This window comes from Lissotriton helveticus, chromosome 1_1, assembly GCF_964261635.1.
Source record: "Lissotriton helveticus chromosome 1_1, aLisHel1.1, whole genome shotgun sequence".
Lineage (NCBI taxonomy): Eukaryota > Metazoa > Chordata > Amphibia > Caudata > Salamandridae > Lissotriton > Lissotriton helveticus.
In genome coordinates this window covers 2,092,090,959-2,092,108,375 of record NC_136057.1, presented here as the reverse complement: position 1 = coordinate 2,092,108,375, position 17,417 = coordinate 2,092,090,959, and the positions used below count along the sequence as shown (strand labels likewise).

At 39.9% G+C, this 17,417-nt stretch overlaps 1 protein-coding gene across 1 annotated transcript in view; it reads left to right on the top strand.

The window, feature by feature from the left end:
• The window catches only part of LOC144756204 (vitellogenin-A2-like), an 80,018-nt gene extending 64,969 nt beyond the window's left edge, over positions 1-15,049 (top strand). Inside the window, exons 28-35 of the mRNA XM_078645816.1 lie at positions 4,499-4,637; positions 4,728-4,863; positions 5,267-5,453; positions 6,844-6,932; positions 8,968-9,065; positions 9,156-9,315; positions 12,376-12,537; positions 14,758-15,049. Coding sequence (XP_078501942.1) covers positions 4,499-4,637; positions 4,728-4,863; positions 5,267-5,453; positions 6,844-6,932; positions 8,968-9,065; positions 9,156-9,315; positions 12,376-12,537; positions 14,758-14,873 — 1,087 coding nt within the window. The 3' untranslated portion in view covers positions 14,874-15,049. The remainder of the gene's footprint in view (positions 1-4,498; positions 4,638-4,727; positions 4,864-5,266; positions 5,454-6,843; positions 6,933-8,967; positions 9,066-9,155; positions 9,316-12,375; positions 12,538-14,757) is intronic.
• Positions 15,050-17,417: the final 2,368 nt, after the last annotated feature.

Below are 17,417 nucleotides of genomic sequence, written 5' to 3'. Positions count from 1 at the left end.
CCCAGAAATCCTCTATTCCTCATGGTTTCTCGCTCCTTAGAGCAGACCGCTCAGGGAAACAGGGCGACAGTTTAGCAATAACATCCTGCTCCAACTTAAGAGTTCGGTGTTCCACATTAATGACTTCTATCTGCGAAGCAATGCCTTTTTATGATGTAATATCTAAAACTCAACCCTAAAAGGTATTCTTATCTATCGGCCCCAGGGCCATGGGTGAGCTTTGCCCAAGAAGTATGTATTCTCTAGGAGACTGATGCACTGCATAGAAACCTATTAGTCTTAAATGATTGTAATTTCTATTTTGAGGCATCTACTGATCCAGAAAGTTCTTCTCTGCTATCCACCTTGTCAGCTTCCGGTCTATCTCAAAGGGTTGAAGGCCCTACTCATATGGCTGGTCACAACCTTGATGGACTCTTTTCAAATAGTACAGCAATAATTAAATTACCTTAAACACAGTTCCGCTAGTTTGGTCTGACCATAGCACAGTCCCATTTGAGATTCAGTACTTACACACTGCTCATGTCCCACTGACCCCTTCAGCCTCAACAGTATCACGAGCATGGCACAAAATTTATGCTGAAGTGTGTACCTCATGGTTGAATAGTTCCTGCCCTATCCTCTCCAACAATCCATAGATAGCAGCTTTACAATATACTCAGGGGCTCGATGGGGTGTCTCAAGCATTGGCACCAGTAAAAAAATCTGGGTGAAAAGGAATAACTTATCAGCCCCCTTTTTCTCTGAGGAACTCAGGAACCTCAAGGAGAACTGTAGGTAGAAAACAAGAAAAAAGATGGCGTTCCGCCTGTAGTAATTTGAAAAAAGTCAACTATAAAATATGCTGTTTACAAGACCCAAATCAGTAAAGCAAAACACTATAATATAATAATAATAATCCACATTTGTATAGCGCACAATCACCCGTTAGGGTCTCTAGGCGCTGGGGGCCGTCGGGAAGATTAAGCAAGCTATTGCCCAGAGTCGCATGGTGCTGGGCTAACCTGCCGCCGGAGCCGGGGATCGAACCCTGATCCCCAGATTCCAGCGTCAGTCGCCCTGGCCGCGGCGCCACACCACCACTATTTACTTCACAGCAGAGATTGAAGAAGCCAGTAACTCATCTAAATAAATGTTTTTGACTATAAAAAAAATACTCCAAACACAAACTCTCTCAAGGACTGCTCACCGTCCTTCCGTAATGCAATGGCAGATTCCTTCTGCCCTAAATTGGAGGATTTCTTTAGTAATTTTAAAACTCTTACTGCAGCAATGACTCCTGATACAATTAACCCTAATCATCAAGTCACACTCACTGAGCTTGACAACTTTATCGCTCTCTAGGGAAGAAATTACAAAGCTGATCAAAGAATCAAAGTCGGGAATGCCATGTGACTCTTGTCCTCCCTAAGTGACTGGCCTAGCAGCAGCAACTATAGCACCACGTTAACCACTATTTTCCAGAAGATGTTTGCTACAGATACTTTTCCCACCAGTTAGAAGAAAGCCTCAGTTCTGCCTCTCATAAAAAAGCCATCTCTTGATCCCCTGGCCACAAACAGCTATCGTCCAATTACTCACCTCCCCCTTCCAGCAACACATATTGAGAAAGTGGTGAATATGCGACTAGTAACACACATACAATAGAATAGGTGTCAGGACACAGCACTGAAACAGCTCTTATCAAACCCACCAAAGAAAATTCGGATGACCAGGAACCAAGAAGGAAGCGCTGCTCTTGTCCTGCTTGATCTATCAGCAGCCCTTGATACAGTTAATCATTGGCTGCTGATGGATCGTTTGAGGAAGATAGGGGTATCTGGAGTAGACTGGGAACTTCTGAGTTCTTTTCTCAGTAAGCGAGAACAAGTGGTCAACCTAGGTGGTTTTACATCACCTATGTACTCTCTTCCTTGTTAGCCTGATGCTTTTTAATCTATATGTTACCCTTACAGCAGAGCTCATCAGATCTTTTGATATTTTGTTTTCTCGTCATATGTTCACAATACACAAATCATCGTCTCTCTAACCCTGGTGCTTTGGGTTGCAACTGAAAATTCAACTAATGTATGCAAGTGATCAGTGTCTGGATGGCAAGAAATTGCCTTAAACTCAACTCAGCTAAAACTGAGGTATTGATCTTTGGGGCAGAACCATCTTTCTGGTCTTCATCCTGGTGGCTCAGCTCTGCTCTCCCCCCATTCCTGTACGTCAGCAGGGTTTTATACGCATAGGCTGCTGAAGAAAAGTTTACCATTTATTCCTGCCCAATTGCAGAAACTAACCGTCACTGCTTTAGTGATGGCAAAGATCCACTTTCGTAAGAGACTATTTCTCAACACCCACCAATCTGACATTAATAATTTGCAGTTACTGCAAAATGCAGCATCTTGGCTCCTGTTTAAATTTCCCAAATATCTAGATTTTTAGGAGATCTGCACTGGCTTCAGGTCAGACAGAGGATTGTTTTAAAGCACTTTGCATCACGATCAAAGCGCTGCACGACTACTGATCAGTCTTTCTTAGAAAATGCTTTAACTGGAGCATACCTGGCAGGTCCATCCACTCAGGCATTGCCAATGTGGTGACAGAGTTTAGATTCCAGACCAGTTCCTGGGGTGGCAGGAACTTTGTGCTGGGAGCTTCCAAGGCCTGGAATGAGCTTCCTTCACACAGTGAAACATTGCACAGCCCATTACCCTTCAGTAAGGCCTTGAAAACTTGGCTTTTCTCAACATAATAATTGGTCACATGGTGGGACACCACTCAGTCATTTCTCAGCTAACAACAAGATGCTCTATGGCTAATCAAGTGCTTTAAAAATAATAACTTAACGTAACAAAATGCCTTTGCGAATAGGCCGGTGCTGCTCACACTGTCATTCATTTTACAAAAAAAGACTCCAATGCTACTGACTTTCTTTGATTTACGCTATACTGTGCCATACCCTCATCTCCTCATTTAACATGGCCTTTCTTACACAAACCTTAATATGGAAATGACCAATGTGGTTCAATCTATAAACAATGATACTGCATTAAACCAATCTGCACTCACCACCAACATCAATCCCCAATAGGCCATTTATACCCATTGCATTTGACCAGTTTAGTCAGGTTAGTCAGTTTGTCCAGGTGATTGTTGACAAAGGGACTGGCATAAACATGCCACAAACTGTTGGGATACATGAAAATGAATTATTTGAGTAAGTGTAATTTCTTTAAGGCGATATGATGAGGGCCTAGTTGAAAAAGAAGCCAACGTAATTATGTTTCCTGGTCTAACATTTCACCAGAGGAACCAGGAGTCTCCTCACATTGTCAACCAAGCTGCTATGCCAAAACATGTGATTAATATTGCAATAGTACGTAGCTGAAACAGGTCTTCTTCATCAACTCTCAGTGTTAGCTAGGAACCATTTCAAATTTTTAAGCACTTGGATGCTGTAAATGTGAAATGAAAGTTTGAACTATTTGATGAGACTCAGCAATATCATTTAGGAAGCCAATGGATTAACACGGGTTGATGTATGAGACTCTAGTTTGATTCTCAGCCAATGCAAACGTGAGCGCAAAACCTATTGGCCCCCAGTGCAAACTACTCATTCCCAGGGCAAAGCATGTAAACTGGCCACTTGTGATTAAACTTACCTTTAAATAATCCACCTACATATATATGAAGTACATGAGACTCACGCTGACTGAAGTGCGTCATACTAAAATATATATTACAGACCAACTTTTGGTGGCCCTCCTCCAATTCTCCCACAATAAGAGAGGCCATTCCTATCTTCTTTCACAGCGCTGGAGCACAAATGGCTGCCATGAGCCAATACAGGTGTCTGAATTGAAATCAGGTTGTTTTTGCAGGAGAAGGGGCACCTTCCCACACCAAGACAACCCTTACGCCATCCCTGAGGAGGTGTAGGCTTTTGATGAATTCCCAGACTTACAGCATGTTGTAAATCTGGGAATTTGTCTAATGCCATGGTGTTACGTTGGAACACTCACCACAACACCCATTGCATGCATCCCCAAAGCGGTGTGTGGCAACACAGTGACTTGCGCTGCGTTGCCTCACACCATATCTACGAGGCAATGAAAAGCAGCAACATCATAAAAGGTGACGTTCTGGGGGCATACTGGGCTTGTAAACAAGCCCCTGTATTTTTATATAGCAGACGTTCATGGAGTAGAAGATCCTCTATAAATGCTAAAACTGGGTTCAAAGCTACAGCCCTAATTCCATCTACTCATGTTTTGATTGATGTCTTTCATAACTTCTACCTACTCTTTAACGTTTAACATTTTTCTAGGATGTTGTTAAATATACAAATTCAGATGTAGAATCACGGTATACAAGCACCATATAGAATACTGCCCATTCACCCTCAATCATTAATATTCACATGCTTTAACTATTACAGCATTTGGAGGCATACACATATGGTTGCATTATATTATAATTAAGCACTCATTAGAGTTCATTTTCTTTTCAGGGTTGCTCAGTTTGTTCCTGGAGCTGCACTTATGGCGGGATTTTCAGAAAAGTTACAGAAGAATCCATATAAACAGGCGAAAATCATTCTGTCACTAAGCTCTCCAAGAACTTTTGATGCCCTGATACTAGTGCCAAGGGTAAGTATTGGAATCAATGGCAGCACTAAATACTCTTTGCAAAAATATTTTGGTTCCACATATAATGTTTTTTTTCTCAATTCTCTGCAGCTCACTCTGTATTACAGAGCCGCCCAGCTCCCATTCGCGCTCGCTGCTGGGCACCCAACCCAGGGCTCAGCCATTCAATCCCCAAACTGGAATATCTTTGCTGAAGCTCCACACTACTTCCTCAATCAACTGAGAGGTGAACATTTGGCAATATCATCCATTACATTTCTTATTTATTGTAGCCACTGGCTTGTTTCTTGAGTGTTGACTCATATCAAAAACATCAATTGTAAATTAAAATGTGCAGTCCGTATATAGTATGTTAAAGTGGTGTGCTGTACCACACAACAAAAAGGTTATAGAGTGATTGAATATACTTTTGTAGACAAAGTAAGATGTGCGCGTCAACTCAGTGAATACAACCGCCTGAAGAATATATGTTGATCTTTAAATGTAACTATTATTAGTGTCAATGATTGTATAACTAAAAACGTTTTTTAAATTTACTTTCACATGAGCCACACATGACTATTTAAAACATAAAACATAATGTATTAATAGTTCTTAGGTCTTGAAAACAATGCGTTATTTCTTCATAGGTCACTGCACAGTGTCGAACAATAAAATCATCACCTTCAACAATGTTCAGTTTAACTACTCTATGCCTGGAAGCTGCTACCATGTCCTGGCCCAAGACTGTAGCCCTGATCTTAGCTTCCTGGTGATGATGAAGACAGCAGAAGGGTCTCCTGATCAAAAAGCCATCAATGTCAAACTTGGCAGTTAGTAAGTGCATGACGTTTCTTATGCATGTCAATATATAACATACACTGTGAACATGTGTGTGGTGGCAGCAATCCCAATCTCTACACAGTGTTGAAATACGACTCCAGTTCCCTTCCTGCTTGGGTCTTAACATGCAATTTACATGAAATGTTTATTGTCCAAAGGATGGAATTCTGGAATGCAAATGCAGGCATGCCAGAGTTCATTCTATATATTTGCCAGTCAAATGTTAGATAATGCACGTTATTATACCATTACTGAAAAAAATATTGAAAGATACTAAAGAGTGTGCATTGTCCGAGCTGGATATTAACGGTAATGTATGTTAATATGTCCTAGTGTCTTCAAAGAGAAATATATGATGCCATAATGTAAATAAAATACAATTTAGCATTTTGAAATATTGGCACTAAAAATAGAGATGTCATGGATTTCTTTTTACATCAGCCTAACTTATTTAAACTAGTTTGAAGATGTAATCAAACCGCAATATTTTGTTGTTTTTTTCATAATGTCAAACACATTGAGAGCTAATATAAATATGCATTATTGTTTTACTTTGTTATAGAGGTATGATGGAATAATCTGGCTCATGATACTTTGCCATTATAAGACCCTCATTAGCAGAGTTGATAGTAATCTCGAATGAGACTATTAACGGTTATTACTAAATCAATTTGGATTATGAATTTTTCTGAAAATGTAAGGCTCAGGCAGTTTCTCCTTGAGGACACGGTTGCTCTAGGCTACCGAAATCTCTGTGTGAAAATACAGCCGGGAATAAAAAATAACCAGAGGAATCAGGTGTGTTACACCCAATTCCCCAGTTGTTCACCGTATCTTAGTGGACTCTCAAGATACATCTCATAATGCTGTAGTTTTATACCCCCCACCCCCTTAAGTGCCGTCTCAGCCACAAAAGATAACACCGGGGCTGTAAATATTGACCCAATAACTGGTGACCCACAATTGGGTCCAAGATGTTGTATGGCCCTTAAGTGTCCCTGATAAGCTACACAATTAAACTGTCTATTACATAAGTGAAAGCAATGTTTCAATATTTCTTCTGCTCCGATGATTATATATTTAATCCTACTATCAATGATTTAAGCATGACCTCTGCAGGCTGTAAAAATGGTTATTCTGTGCTTTACCTGTAGTTATCCCTCTGCTTTTAAATCTTGTTTTAGCTCTGTGGAACATATATTCTGATAATCTGAATCCATGAGGTTACCTGCATGTACTCAGGTGGCTGTTTCTCTGTGGTGATATTGCCCATAATATTTTTTTTAAAAATGCATTGCTTATTACTTGACTTCACAAGCTTTAACTCCCCTTCAGAAATATAGAAAAAGGTTTAACCCAAGATTATGTTGTTTTCCTTTTTAAGCGACATTGACATGTTCCCATCGGCGGAGACCTTAAAATTGGCTATCAATGGCATTGAAGTGAACAGTTTGCAATTTCAGTCTTCTTCTGGTAAACTTCATTAATTAAATATGCTCATGTTGTAATTCAGTGTTTAAAATGTATTTGGCAAAAACACAAGCAACATTTACACAGGCCATGTAGAATAGTGAAAAAGTCCTGAATCTCTAAGAATCACCACCAATACAGATTGTTCCTTGATGATGTCTGCTTGGGTTCTGAAATTTGGTTCCCAATAATTCACCCTTTGGCTTCTGACAAGACCACATCATGTTTCACATTTCTATATGTTAGATTGTGGATATACAACAAAAAATAGCAACATCTGACAATTATTGTAGCAACAATCTTTGGTATCAGGAAGTGTTCTGACTGGGTTACATGTAAGTTGTCAGATGGTATGTGTTATTACTTAACTGATTCTCAGTACTACATTTACACTGCATTTCCAACTCATTTATTTATTTAAGTAGTCCCTGAAGGATATTTGTTCACATTGGTACTGTTTTTGGACACGGTCTCTATCCAACATGAAAATAATTGCTACACTTTTTCAATAAGTCATTGACATAATGAGTATTTCCTTAATCCTGCTTTTATGTTTTTTGTAGAACTGGACAAAGTGATTTAATGTACTGGTGATGTTATAATATTACAGATAACGGCAAAGATTTTAAATATTGGCCTTAAAAATACATCATGTCAAGAAATACATTCTGCGTCACTACTTCACATGAATAACCTTAAATTCTGTGAAAGTGTACTTTAATTTCAAAAACTCATATGGCACTCTCAACATTTCATTTTAGGATTAGACCTGCATATTGCACATCCAGCTCTCTTGATGACGTCTTGCATCATCTGGGCAGATATATTTTGTTTCACACAAATCTGTGTTAAAATGAATTTGTCTCCTGCATAGAGAAACAGTTGTCATTTGTGAATAAGTAACAGCACACTTCTGAGACTAGACATCAGCCACTTATCTAATTAATCTTTGACTTCATCGTTTCCTTTAATCATGTACAGTGATCTGAAGCCTTTAGCTTAGGTTTGCACTATACAAATAACACATACATGCAGCCACTGCTCTAGGGAGTCAGAGAGGCATTCAGACCATTACACTAGTCAATAGAACAGGTGTTTGGTAATCACTAATTTGAAACCACTGAACTATTAGAATTTACATATGCAAAGATCTTCCTGTAGATTTGTAATGGAATGTTCTCAACAAAACACAAGCCAAAACCTATATGGGTGTATATGACCCTGGCAGATGGAATGCCCGAAGTTGAATGCCATGGCTTCCACCACCATGGAAAATTACTGTCATCCTTAGTTAGATATTCTTGTGTGCATGGCCATTCCCTTCCCAGCACTGAAGGTTTGCCAAGTGGATGCAATGTTTAAAGCATCTACTCTTCAAGACTTTTTCTTTAAAGAAAACTAGCTGCCAAAACAGATTTCTGCTTTCTCCTAAGAAAAAGCAAATGGCCCATCGCAATGGGGGTTGGGGGGTATCCTGCATTGTCCCTGCACAGCTCCTCCATGCATTGAATGGCAGACATGGGTAGGGAAAACAAGTGACTGTCACTCACCCTTCCTCAATAGGGTGGGTTGATTGACACTGTGACCTGTCCTTTATTTGTTGATGGGCTTATTAGTCATATGTTTACACTGGCATAAAGAGGGGATGTTCTGTGGGTGTTTCACCCAGGTCTAAATAGAGTGGGGAAACCTCATGTTTAGTGGGGTCCTGGCACTTCCAATTAACAGCATTGCTCTTACTCCACCATAATCTGCAATTGTGCATATTTCTAAGCAAACCCATGATAGAGAGTTTGGTTCATTTCATTATTAGGAAACACCTTTCTTTCACTTAGCTGTTAGCATAAATATGAGTTCTTTTGACAAGGCCAATTATAGAACTTGCTATTCAAATGTCTGCACTCATTCACCCACTCAAATATATTAATACAGAGGCCAACATCACATATATTTATCTGCATGTAACTGTGTCTTCGAGTGCATTAAAACAATACTGCGTCTCCTCTTAATGAGGGCAATTTGCATTCTTTCATTACAGATCTTCATGTGATGATTGAAAAGGAAGGTGATGGTCTGTCGCTATCTGCTCCAGAATTTGGCATTGAAAAGCTCTTCTATAATGGAAACACATGCCAGGTACTATTTTGCCTGATCTATACTCCCATATTTTCTCAAGAATATACATTTATTTACAAATTAGTTCTCTTTTATTTTGTCCTCGCATAGGTTGGAACATCTTTGTGGATGAAGGGCAAGACATGCGGCGTTTGCGGTCGTCATGATGATGAGCGGGAACAGGAATACCAGATGCCAGATGGATTAGTAGCAAAAGATGAGGAGAGCCTAGGCCACTCTTGGATGCTCGAAGAAGAGTCCTGTTCTGGAGGTAATATTACTTGCTGCTGCTTATATGCCTGAATATCAAGTTTGTATGGTCTGTCCAGACAGCACAGTCATTGCCAGCTAAATATGTGAGAATCAACAGGAGAGGGGCTTTATATCCCCCTACATTTTGGGATCCAGGAGTACATGTTTGGATTGTGCAGACTTTGTGTACTTCCACACAGAAAAGTGCATGCCCTCCACACAGCTGTGATCATTTGTTTATTTAAACAGCAGACTGAGCTTGAATTTTCAGGGGCACACATGACTTTGGAAAGTGTCTAAGCTAACTAGAAAATGAATGGTGTTTTTCTTTGCCAGTGGCACAGAAGGGAGAATGGCAGTGATTAACCTACATAGATGTTTAGGTTTAGTTTGACAAACCTGATGAAGACCTGACACAGATGCATTTAAGTTTGCACTACTACATAGGGTCGAAGCATCGCGTTGTTTATGTCAATCCGTCTATGCAAAGTCGCAACCCAAATAAGTAAATATTTCATTTTGTCTTGGCTATTGTTTTCAGAAGTGGACACTCAAGAACATATGTTTTGTTTATATGTATGAATATATGTCACTTATTGTATGCTTGTTCAGCACCCTTGTCACCACTCACGACCAGTCACCAAGCATTTCACAGTTTATGTGTTTATTTGTTTCCGACAGCCAGCTATCAATTGATTAATACTGACAAGGTATATACTAAAGAATTACCTTTGGAACTAAATTCAGTGTTCTGTGCGAGAATACAATTGTAACTGATGAACTACACAGTAAGAACAGAATCTCTGTGACAAAAGTAGTAACACAGTGAGCTATGCACAGAAAAAACTGTTTTTTTAAAGGCATGGTACACGTTCTTTGCAGCAGGCATATTAACTCTCTGTGTTACCTTAGATTTGTCAAAGCTGCAACTGGACAAAGCCCCCATCTCTCATAATCACCAGAGTTATCTTGAAGCTGTTATTGTTGCCAGAAAACTTGTGATTAGACAAGGAACGTTGCAGTGCTTTTAAAACGGCTGCTTACAGACCACTTGGGAATGTGTTCGGACCCCTGGGGTTCCACGGACCACAGTTTGGGAACCACTGATTTACACCAATATTATTCTACAGATCTTTGCTTCCACACATAAGCATTCCCATGCTATTCACTTGTAATGTATAACATTACCATTCAACATTGTTTTGAAGCCAACCCTATTGGCAATGCCAATGCTTGCTAATATTGTGCTAGAATAATACCACAGAAAAATATCAATGACCAAAATATTATCAAGGTAGGTATATAGAGGTACATTTGAATTTACTATCTTTATCTTCACATCTACTTACCTTGAAGATACTTATATATCGTCATGGTACATATGCAAGGCTTACTTCCCTTATTGAGATTTTGGTCAACAACAATTTTACAAGGATTTCATGGTATTGAAGATTGATACCCTGGTATTGTACCTTTGATGCTACTTCACCCAGAATGCCTTTGGTACAGATTAGTAGCACGCAAGTTTCATGTTTGCTAAGTACAATAGAATACAACTAAATTTTTGTTTCTGAAAAATATAGTTTGAACATGAAAAACTGTTTTGTGGAAAATAAATCTACACTACAACTCCTAAATCATATTCAGAAGGTCAAATGGGCCCTGTCCTTCAAGGATCCACTTTCTTTTAGGCTTTTAATTTTTGGAATCTTCCACAACACTAGAATATGTCCCTCCTGCGACCTAAGATTTAATTTGTATGCTGATGATGTCCAGTTACACATGAGGCTTGATGGCAGTTCTGATAACTCATAAAAAGTCGTCAATTGCGTACCCAGCTCTACTGTTGGATACAGAAACCCAGTCTGTGCCTTAATGGTGAGAAAACTAAAATTCCGCTTTTGGGAGTCTACTCTGTGGGCCATCTTTCCTTTCTCCAGCCTGGTTCCTTGGTCTCAACGTCACAATCAGTTAAAAAAGCTTATAGCCTGTGTGTGCTGTTCAATGACAGCTTCTCATTTATTCTCTGAGGACTCCTCTCCCCTACTCCACCTCACATAGACAATTGCCATCTTACTCTCTGTGGTGATACCCCATATTAATTATTGTAACAGCTTCAACACCCGCCTTCTCAAAAATAAACTGGTCCAAACTTCAGTGGGACCAAATCCACGTTGCCTGTATACTCTGTACTGATTCACCACCATCACTTCTAACACATACTACTGCCTTCCAACTGGCTAACTGGCTTCAAGTGAAGGAATGTGTCAACTTCAAGTTCCTATGTTTCATCCATAAAGGTCTGCATGATCACTCACCAGACTTCCTGCCTAAATTGTTACTTCCCTTCCTCCCATCCAGAAAGCTCTCTAGATCTACCAACTACAAATTACAGTCCCTCTGATGATACTGCTATAATACGTTTGGTGAAAGAACTTTAATCTCATGGATCCTTCCTCTTGAATGCCATCCCATTGCCTTTAAGTCTTGAACCAGACTCCATCAGATTCGTAAATCTGCTAAAATACACAAAATTCACAGTCATTGAGCTAATTCTTTCTGCTGCCAGTAACTTCTCCTAAGACGGACAGGTTAGAGACTTAAAACCACCCAACCTTTGGCAACTCGTGTTCTCTCCATTGAAAGGCTATATCATCTGATTATCATTGCTTCAGCATTATGGAACCTATTTAGATAACTTGTAGTGCTCAATAAATCTTCCAAATATATACATAAATAAGCAAACAACCCCCTTATTGCACAAAACCCACCTTTTGTAAAAAAAAAAGTAATTTATACTGCTGAAGTGTTAAGATGCTGAGGTCGCTTTTATGTTCTTCTGCTCGTCAATGTTATTCACATGTTACAATGGATGTTGGAATTAGTGACCATAATAAAGTTTCCTTGTAAACTTGTTCATTTTAGTTAGAGTGCAAACTCTGCCATTGTATTGCAGTGTCTCTAAACATCTACTAAAAATGTTGTAATGTTATTTTTATTTATAAATCACAAAATCTGTAATTGTAATGCATCGCAGTGTTTTGTAATATTTAATGAAACATCTTTTGATCGTTTGCAGCTTGCAAATTACAGCGCACAATGGTGAAACTTGACAAACCTATCCTTATTAATGGCGAAAATTCCAAGTGCTATTCTGTCAATCCAGTTTTACGCTGTGTGAAGGGATGCTCACCAATCAGAACTGCTCCTGTCTCTGTTGGCTTTCATTGTCTAAAATCAGGTAAGCTTAAAAACAAAGGATGATTTTAAAAGCACTTAGGGCCTGATCAACAAAGGTAAACTTACATTTTTGTGTATGTTAATGATATTTTTCCACTTTACAAATGACAAGTTAATAGTAAGTTTATGACTGCGAAGACTCAAGAGTCAGGGCGAGATCTACGCACACAAAAAGATATGACAGGCTTATCTTTATTAGCTCACAGCTTGCGAATAGCAAAAATATAGTAAACTTATACAAAAGTGTAAGTTTAACTTTGTGATTCAGCCCCACTATGCATTAAGACAATGACCATTCAAATCGCTATTGCTATAAACGCTATTTATTGTAACAAATATTTAACAACTAAAAATGTTATATATAGTCCAATATGTACTTATCATTTTCTTTGTGGCATATTATATAGATTTTAGTGAGGAGCATTGCAGGTCTCCTGATGGTGTGCACTTCACCAGACCTGGGTATTGTTCACTGAGTTTTGCTACGCAGAACTTCGCGAAGTTACAAAAAAACTCTGCGAAGTCCCGCAAGTGGAGGAGTGCAGTGTGAATTGCAGTATGTGCTGATATTCCTGCTGCTCGGGTAGAAATTCTACCCAAGCGGCAGCTCGTGCTTGCAAACTTACCGTTCGCGACCACAAACTTATTGTTTGCGATCGTGAGTGTGGAAAATTCCGCTGCACATCGTGAAGAGGAGTTTTCTGCACTCCGCGAGCTCCGCAGAGTGCAGAGTGTAGAAAACTCTGCAAACTCCGAGAGCGGAGCAAAGTTCATCACCCACGCCTACAGTTCACAGTGTTTATTTCATACAAATTCAAGCATTGGCAAAGATAATGAATCTTGCTTTGCCAATGCCTATTTGCTGATGGTATTGGCTTTTTCATTGCTCGTATAATTGTGGTGCTAGCATTGTCAAGGCAGCCAACTTGGTGACTTATTTTCTATTCTCCCAATCTTGGTGTCAGGTTGCGTCTAGACACAATTAGATGGCCATCTGGAATAGTAGAGCTATAAGTGACAAAAGGATACTGTTCCATGTTGTGTATAGGTGATGGCCATCTTGAAAGTGTATTAAATTACATTTCAAAATTAAAGCACATGCTATCAGCTTTGCTCTGCAGTTTTACAAGCATTGAAAAGTCAACAGCAGTAGTGTCCGTGGCAGGTAAAGAGTGGGGAGCAGAAGGCAGGGAGACTGAGTGGAGAGGTGGAGGGAGTCTGTGGGAGAGCTGTGTGCAAGGAGGGAGAGAGTCACAGATTGAGAGAGAGTGAGAAGGTGGGACTCGTTGGAGGAAGGTGCCGGAGTGATAGAGTGGCAGTGAGGTCATGACTACAGATAACTGTTAGGCAGGGGTTGGTGAGAGACTGAGAGAGAGAGAGAGAAAGAGGGAGGGGGAGGAGAAAAACATAAACGTCAATCAAGTGCTAAAGTTCAAATGCCAGACAAACCTAATAAATGAAAAATTGTTCCCTGACGTTAGCAGTGGAAGGATACATTCAACCAATTTAAAAGCAGGGTGAAACTAGAAGTCTCCTGCCGCAGGGTATATATAAGAATGTGGAAGCAAAAACATCAAATTAGGAGCAGGCAAGCAATTGGCATAGACAAGAAACATAAGCAACAGGCAGACCCAAGAGTACAAAGCCAAAGGCTTGGTTTCGGTCCAATGGTAACCAGCCTCCAGTGTGCTCCAATATTTTGTGTTTTATTACTTGAATTTTTTTTTTGCAAGTAGAAACCCTAACCGCTGCACATAATTTAGCTCAGCATCCCAAACTGCATTGCAACTCTGTTGTGCTTAAATCATATTTTCTAAAAGGTTACACCACCCAAAAAATGTAATTAATACGTTTCGCATGCATGCTGTTACATCAATAGTCCATAATAGAATTGTTTACTTTGCGGGCTTTTGAGAAAGCAATTGAAGAATGTAGTAGTGAGAGTTACACTAGAAGCAGTCTAAAAATAACAATAGTTGCTACTTTGTCTCTATATAGTGCTGCACACAACACTTTGGTTCTTTCTAAATACTGTACAATAACATTTTCTATATTATTATGCTCCTCAGAAATCCAAACCAGAAATGTACTGTTGTTTAGTCCAGTTATTCATTCCTTCACCTGTTGTGCGAATGAAATGATAGCCTCTTTGCATACAGTGGAAAACATTCAAAATTAAGTATTTGTTTTGTTCATAAAATGTCACCTTCTTTCTTTACAGATGCTTCTCTGGATCTGGCTGAAGGGCAGGTGAAACTGGAGAAGGCAGAAGATGTTGTAGAAACTGTTGATGCACATATTGCATGCTCTTGTGGAGCACTGCCATGTGCAGCATAAAGCACAAATTGATGCACTTGTTAAGTGTAAATATAGGTTTTACAAAATAAGAGCATAATCAAAATGCTGTTCTAATAACTTTATTTATTTGTTCTATAAAATTGGTGACATAAGTAATTTTATGGGCTACTTTTCCAAATGGCTGCCGAATAAATGATTTCTTCATGCAGACAAAACTGTGCTTGCATCATTTAATGAAGAAAGATCACCCTTTTATCTTTGGTTTTAAGCATCTTGATACAAAAACCAGGAATCATTATTGTATGAAATCAGAGATTTGATTAACAGTTTGGAAGCCCGACTCAGGCAACAACCATAACTCATGCCAGGGAGAACCAAAAAAAACACTAAATTAACCTGTGCTTAACCCTTTGATAGCTTAGAGAAAAAGCAGTCTGGCATAACATAGAGGTAAAGTGTACATTTTTGAGCAGCACATAAACAGTAAAAAAGTGAATACACAATGCAAGAACAATGCCAAACCAATTAAGGACATTTGAGTACATTGTATTAAATAAAATGATACCAGAATGACAGAAATACAATCAGTATAATTGGAGAAATTTAAAGTTTTAAGTAGATATAGCGCCAAAAAAAGCACAAAGTGCCACATGTGGTAATTTCTTTGGGTGAGACCAGGAGAAAGTCGAAAGTTCAGGCCAACTGGGATGGTGCACAGGCTGCTGCGATTAGCCTAGTCCTGCTGAAAGTCTGACTAAATGAGCTTCATTCGCTATGGAGGAGGCCACAAAGACAGGGACAGCATTATGGATGGTGTTTTGCTGTGGAGCACAGAGCACACAGAGTGGCGTGTGCTTTCATCGATGCAGTGCGAAGAGCCGATGGGGCTTTGTGGACAGTTGTTGCTGGAGCTTCATGCTGGTGGTCACTGCAGACTGTCTTTGCTGTAGTGTTAAGTGCAGATCTAGTTTTGTCGGTCGTTGCCGGCGATTGCAGTGACATGAATAGTTGAGATCACCAGAGCTTCATGTTAGAGGTCATTGTGGACGACAGAGTCTTGGCGAGAACGGGCCTGTTTACGGTCACAAAGAGCCCAAAACTTCAGGATTTCAATTTCGTTCACAAGAGGATCTCAACTGACACAAGCCAAGGTTCCAACACCTGGGGAGGCACCTATTGGGGATTGGGAACTCACTCCAGCAGAGGGCAGCACGGCTCAGGCAAGTCCAGTTGCCGATCCAAGCAGGTCCAGTGAAGGAGTTCCGCTGGCCATGGAGGCCTCTGCAACTTGTTTCTATGTAGCTCAGATTAGAATAGAGGTCAGCCAACATACCCTTTGAGGTCATTCCGGTAGCTTATGAAGAAGGGAGCAGGTCAAGTCTTCCTTCTCAGTGACCAGGGCATTCAAGCAGCAGGTTAGCCCTTTGAGGATCCATGCAGCCCTCAAGCAGCAGCAGCAGCAGGGCCGTTGTCTGGTAGCAGCAGGGCAGTCCTCTGGGGAACAAGGCAGCCCTTCTTCTGTAGTGTCCACAGATCCAGGAGTGTACTTATGAGTAGCTCTACAGGTCCAATATTTATACTTGGTGCCAGCCTTTGACGTATTGGGATTCCTTATGCTACTGACACATCTGGTTCATGAAAGCTCCTTCCCCTGTCAAGGCTGCATTGAAGAAATCCTAGTAGCAAGTTATTTTCTTAGAGCTGCAGGCAAGCCCTTTGAAATGCAAGTGGGGCATGGAAGAGCTCTGCTCTATTCATCCTGGCAGAATGCCCAATTCTGCCCACGCTGAGTCCCATTTTATATCACTGTTTGGGAGGAGTGCACAAACCCCAACAACAGAATAATTCAGTCATGTTGCACAGGACACTGGCAAAAAGCACTAATGGTTAGGACAGAAAAATTCTCTTAAAGTGGCATTTTCAGAATTTTGACTGAATACCCAATTTGCCATTAAATTAGAATCCAGCTGAGTGTAAACACCATATGTCTATCCGTTCTCAAGGAAAAGTTCTCCCTTATGAAACCTAATATGGTACCCCAATGTTAGTGAATGAGAGAGATAAGCCGCACAGTAGTAAAACAGAGTTTAGGAGTTTTTCACTATCATGACATTGAAAAGGAAGGAAGGTTTAGGCAGGGTATGTTTTAAAAGGCTAATTCATTGTGTGGGATTATCAGTGCTGAAATTAATGTACATGCTCAGGATACATATATAGTACCATTTACTATGGACTTACAAGTAAATTAAATGTGCCAATTAGATATATGCCAATTGTACCATGTTTTAGGGAGAGAGCACAAGCACTATACCACTGGTTAGGAGGTACAAAGTGGTAATGGCAACAAAAATCAGGTGAGCAACAGAAGGCACCCATCTGGGGGAGACCCTGGAAAAATGGCAGGTCCAACCATTACATAGATTTTAGATTTCTTTCAGGGAAAGATCCACTTATCCTGTTCTGTGCCAAGGTGTTTTGCAAGGGGCTGATTTGTGCTTTCATACTTGTAAGTCAGTTCTTCAAATAGACTAGTGTGTCAGGCCCACTTTAAACAAAGAAACTGTGTGTATCTATCTTCAACAA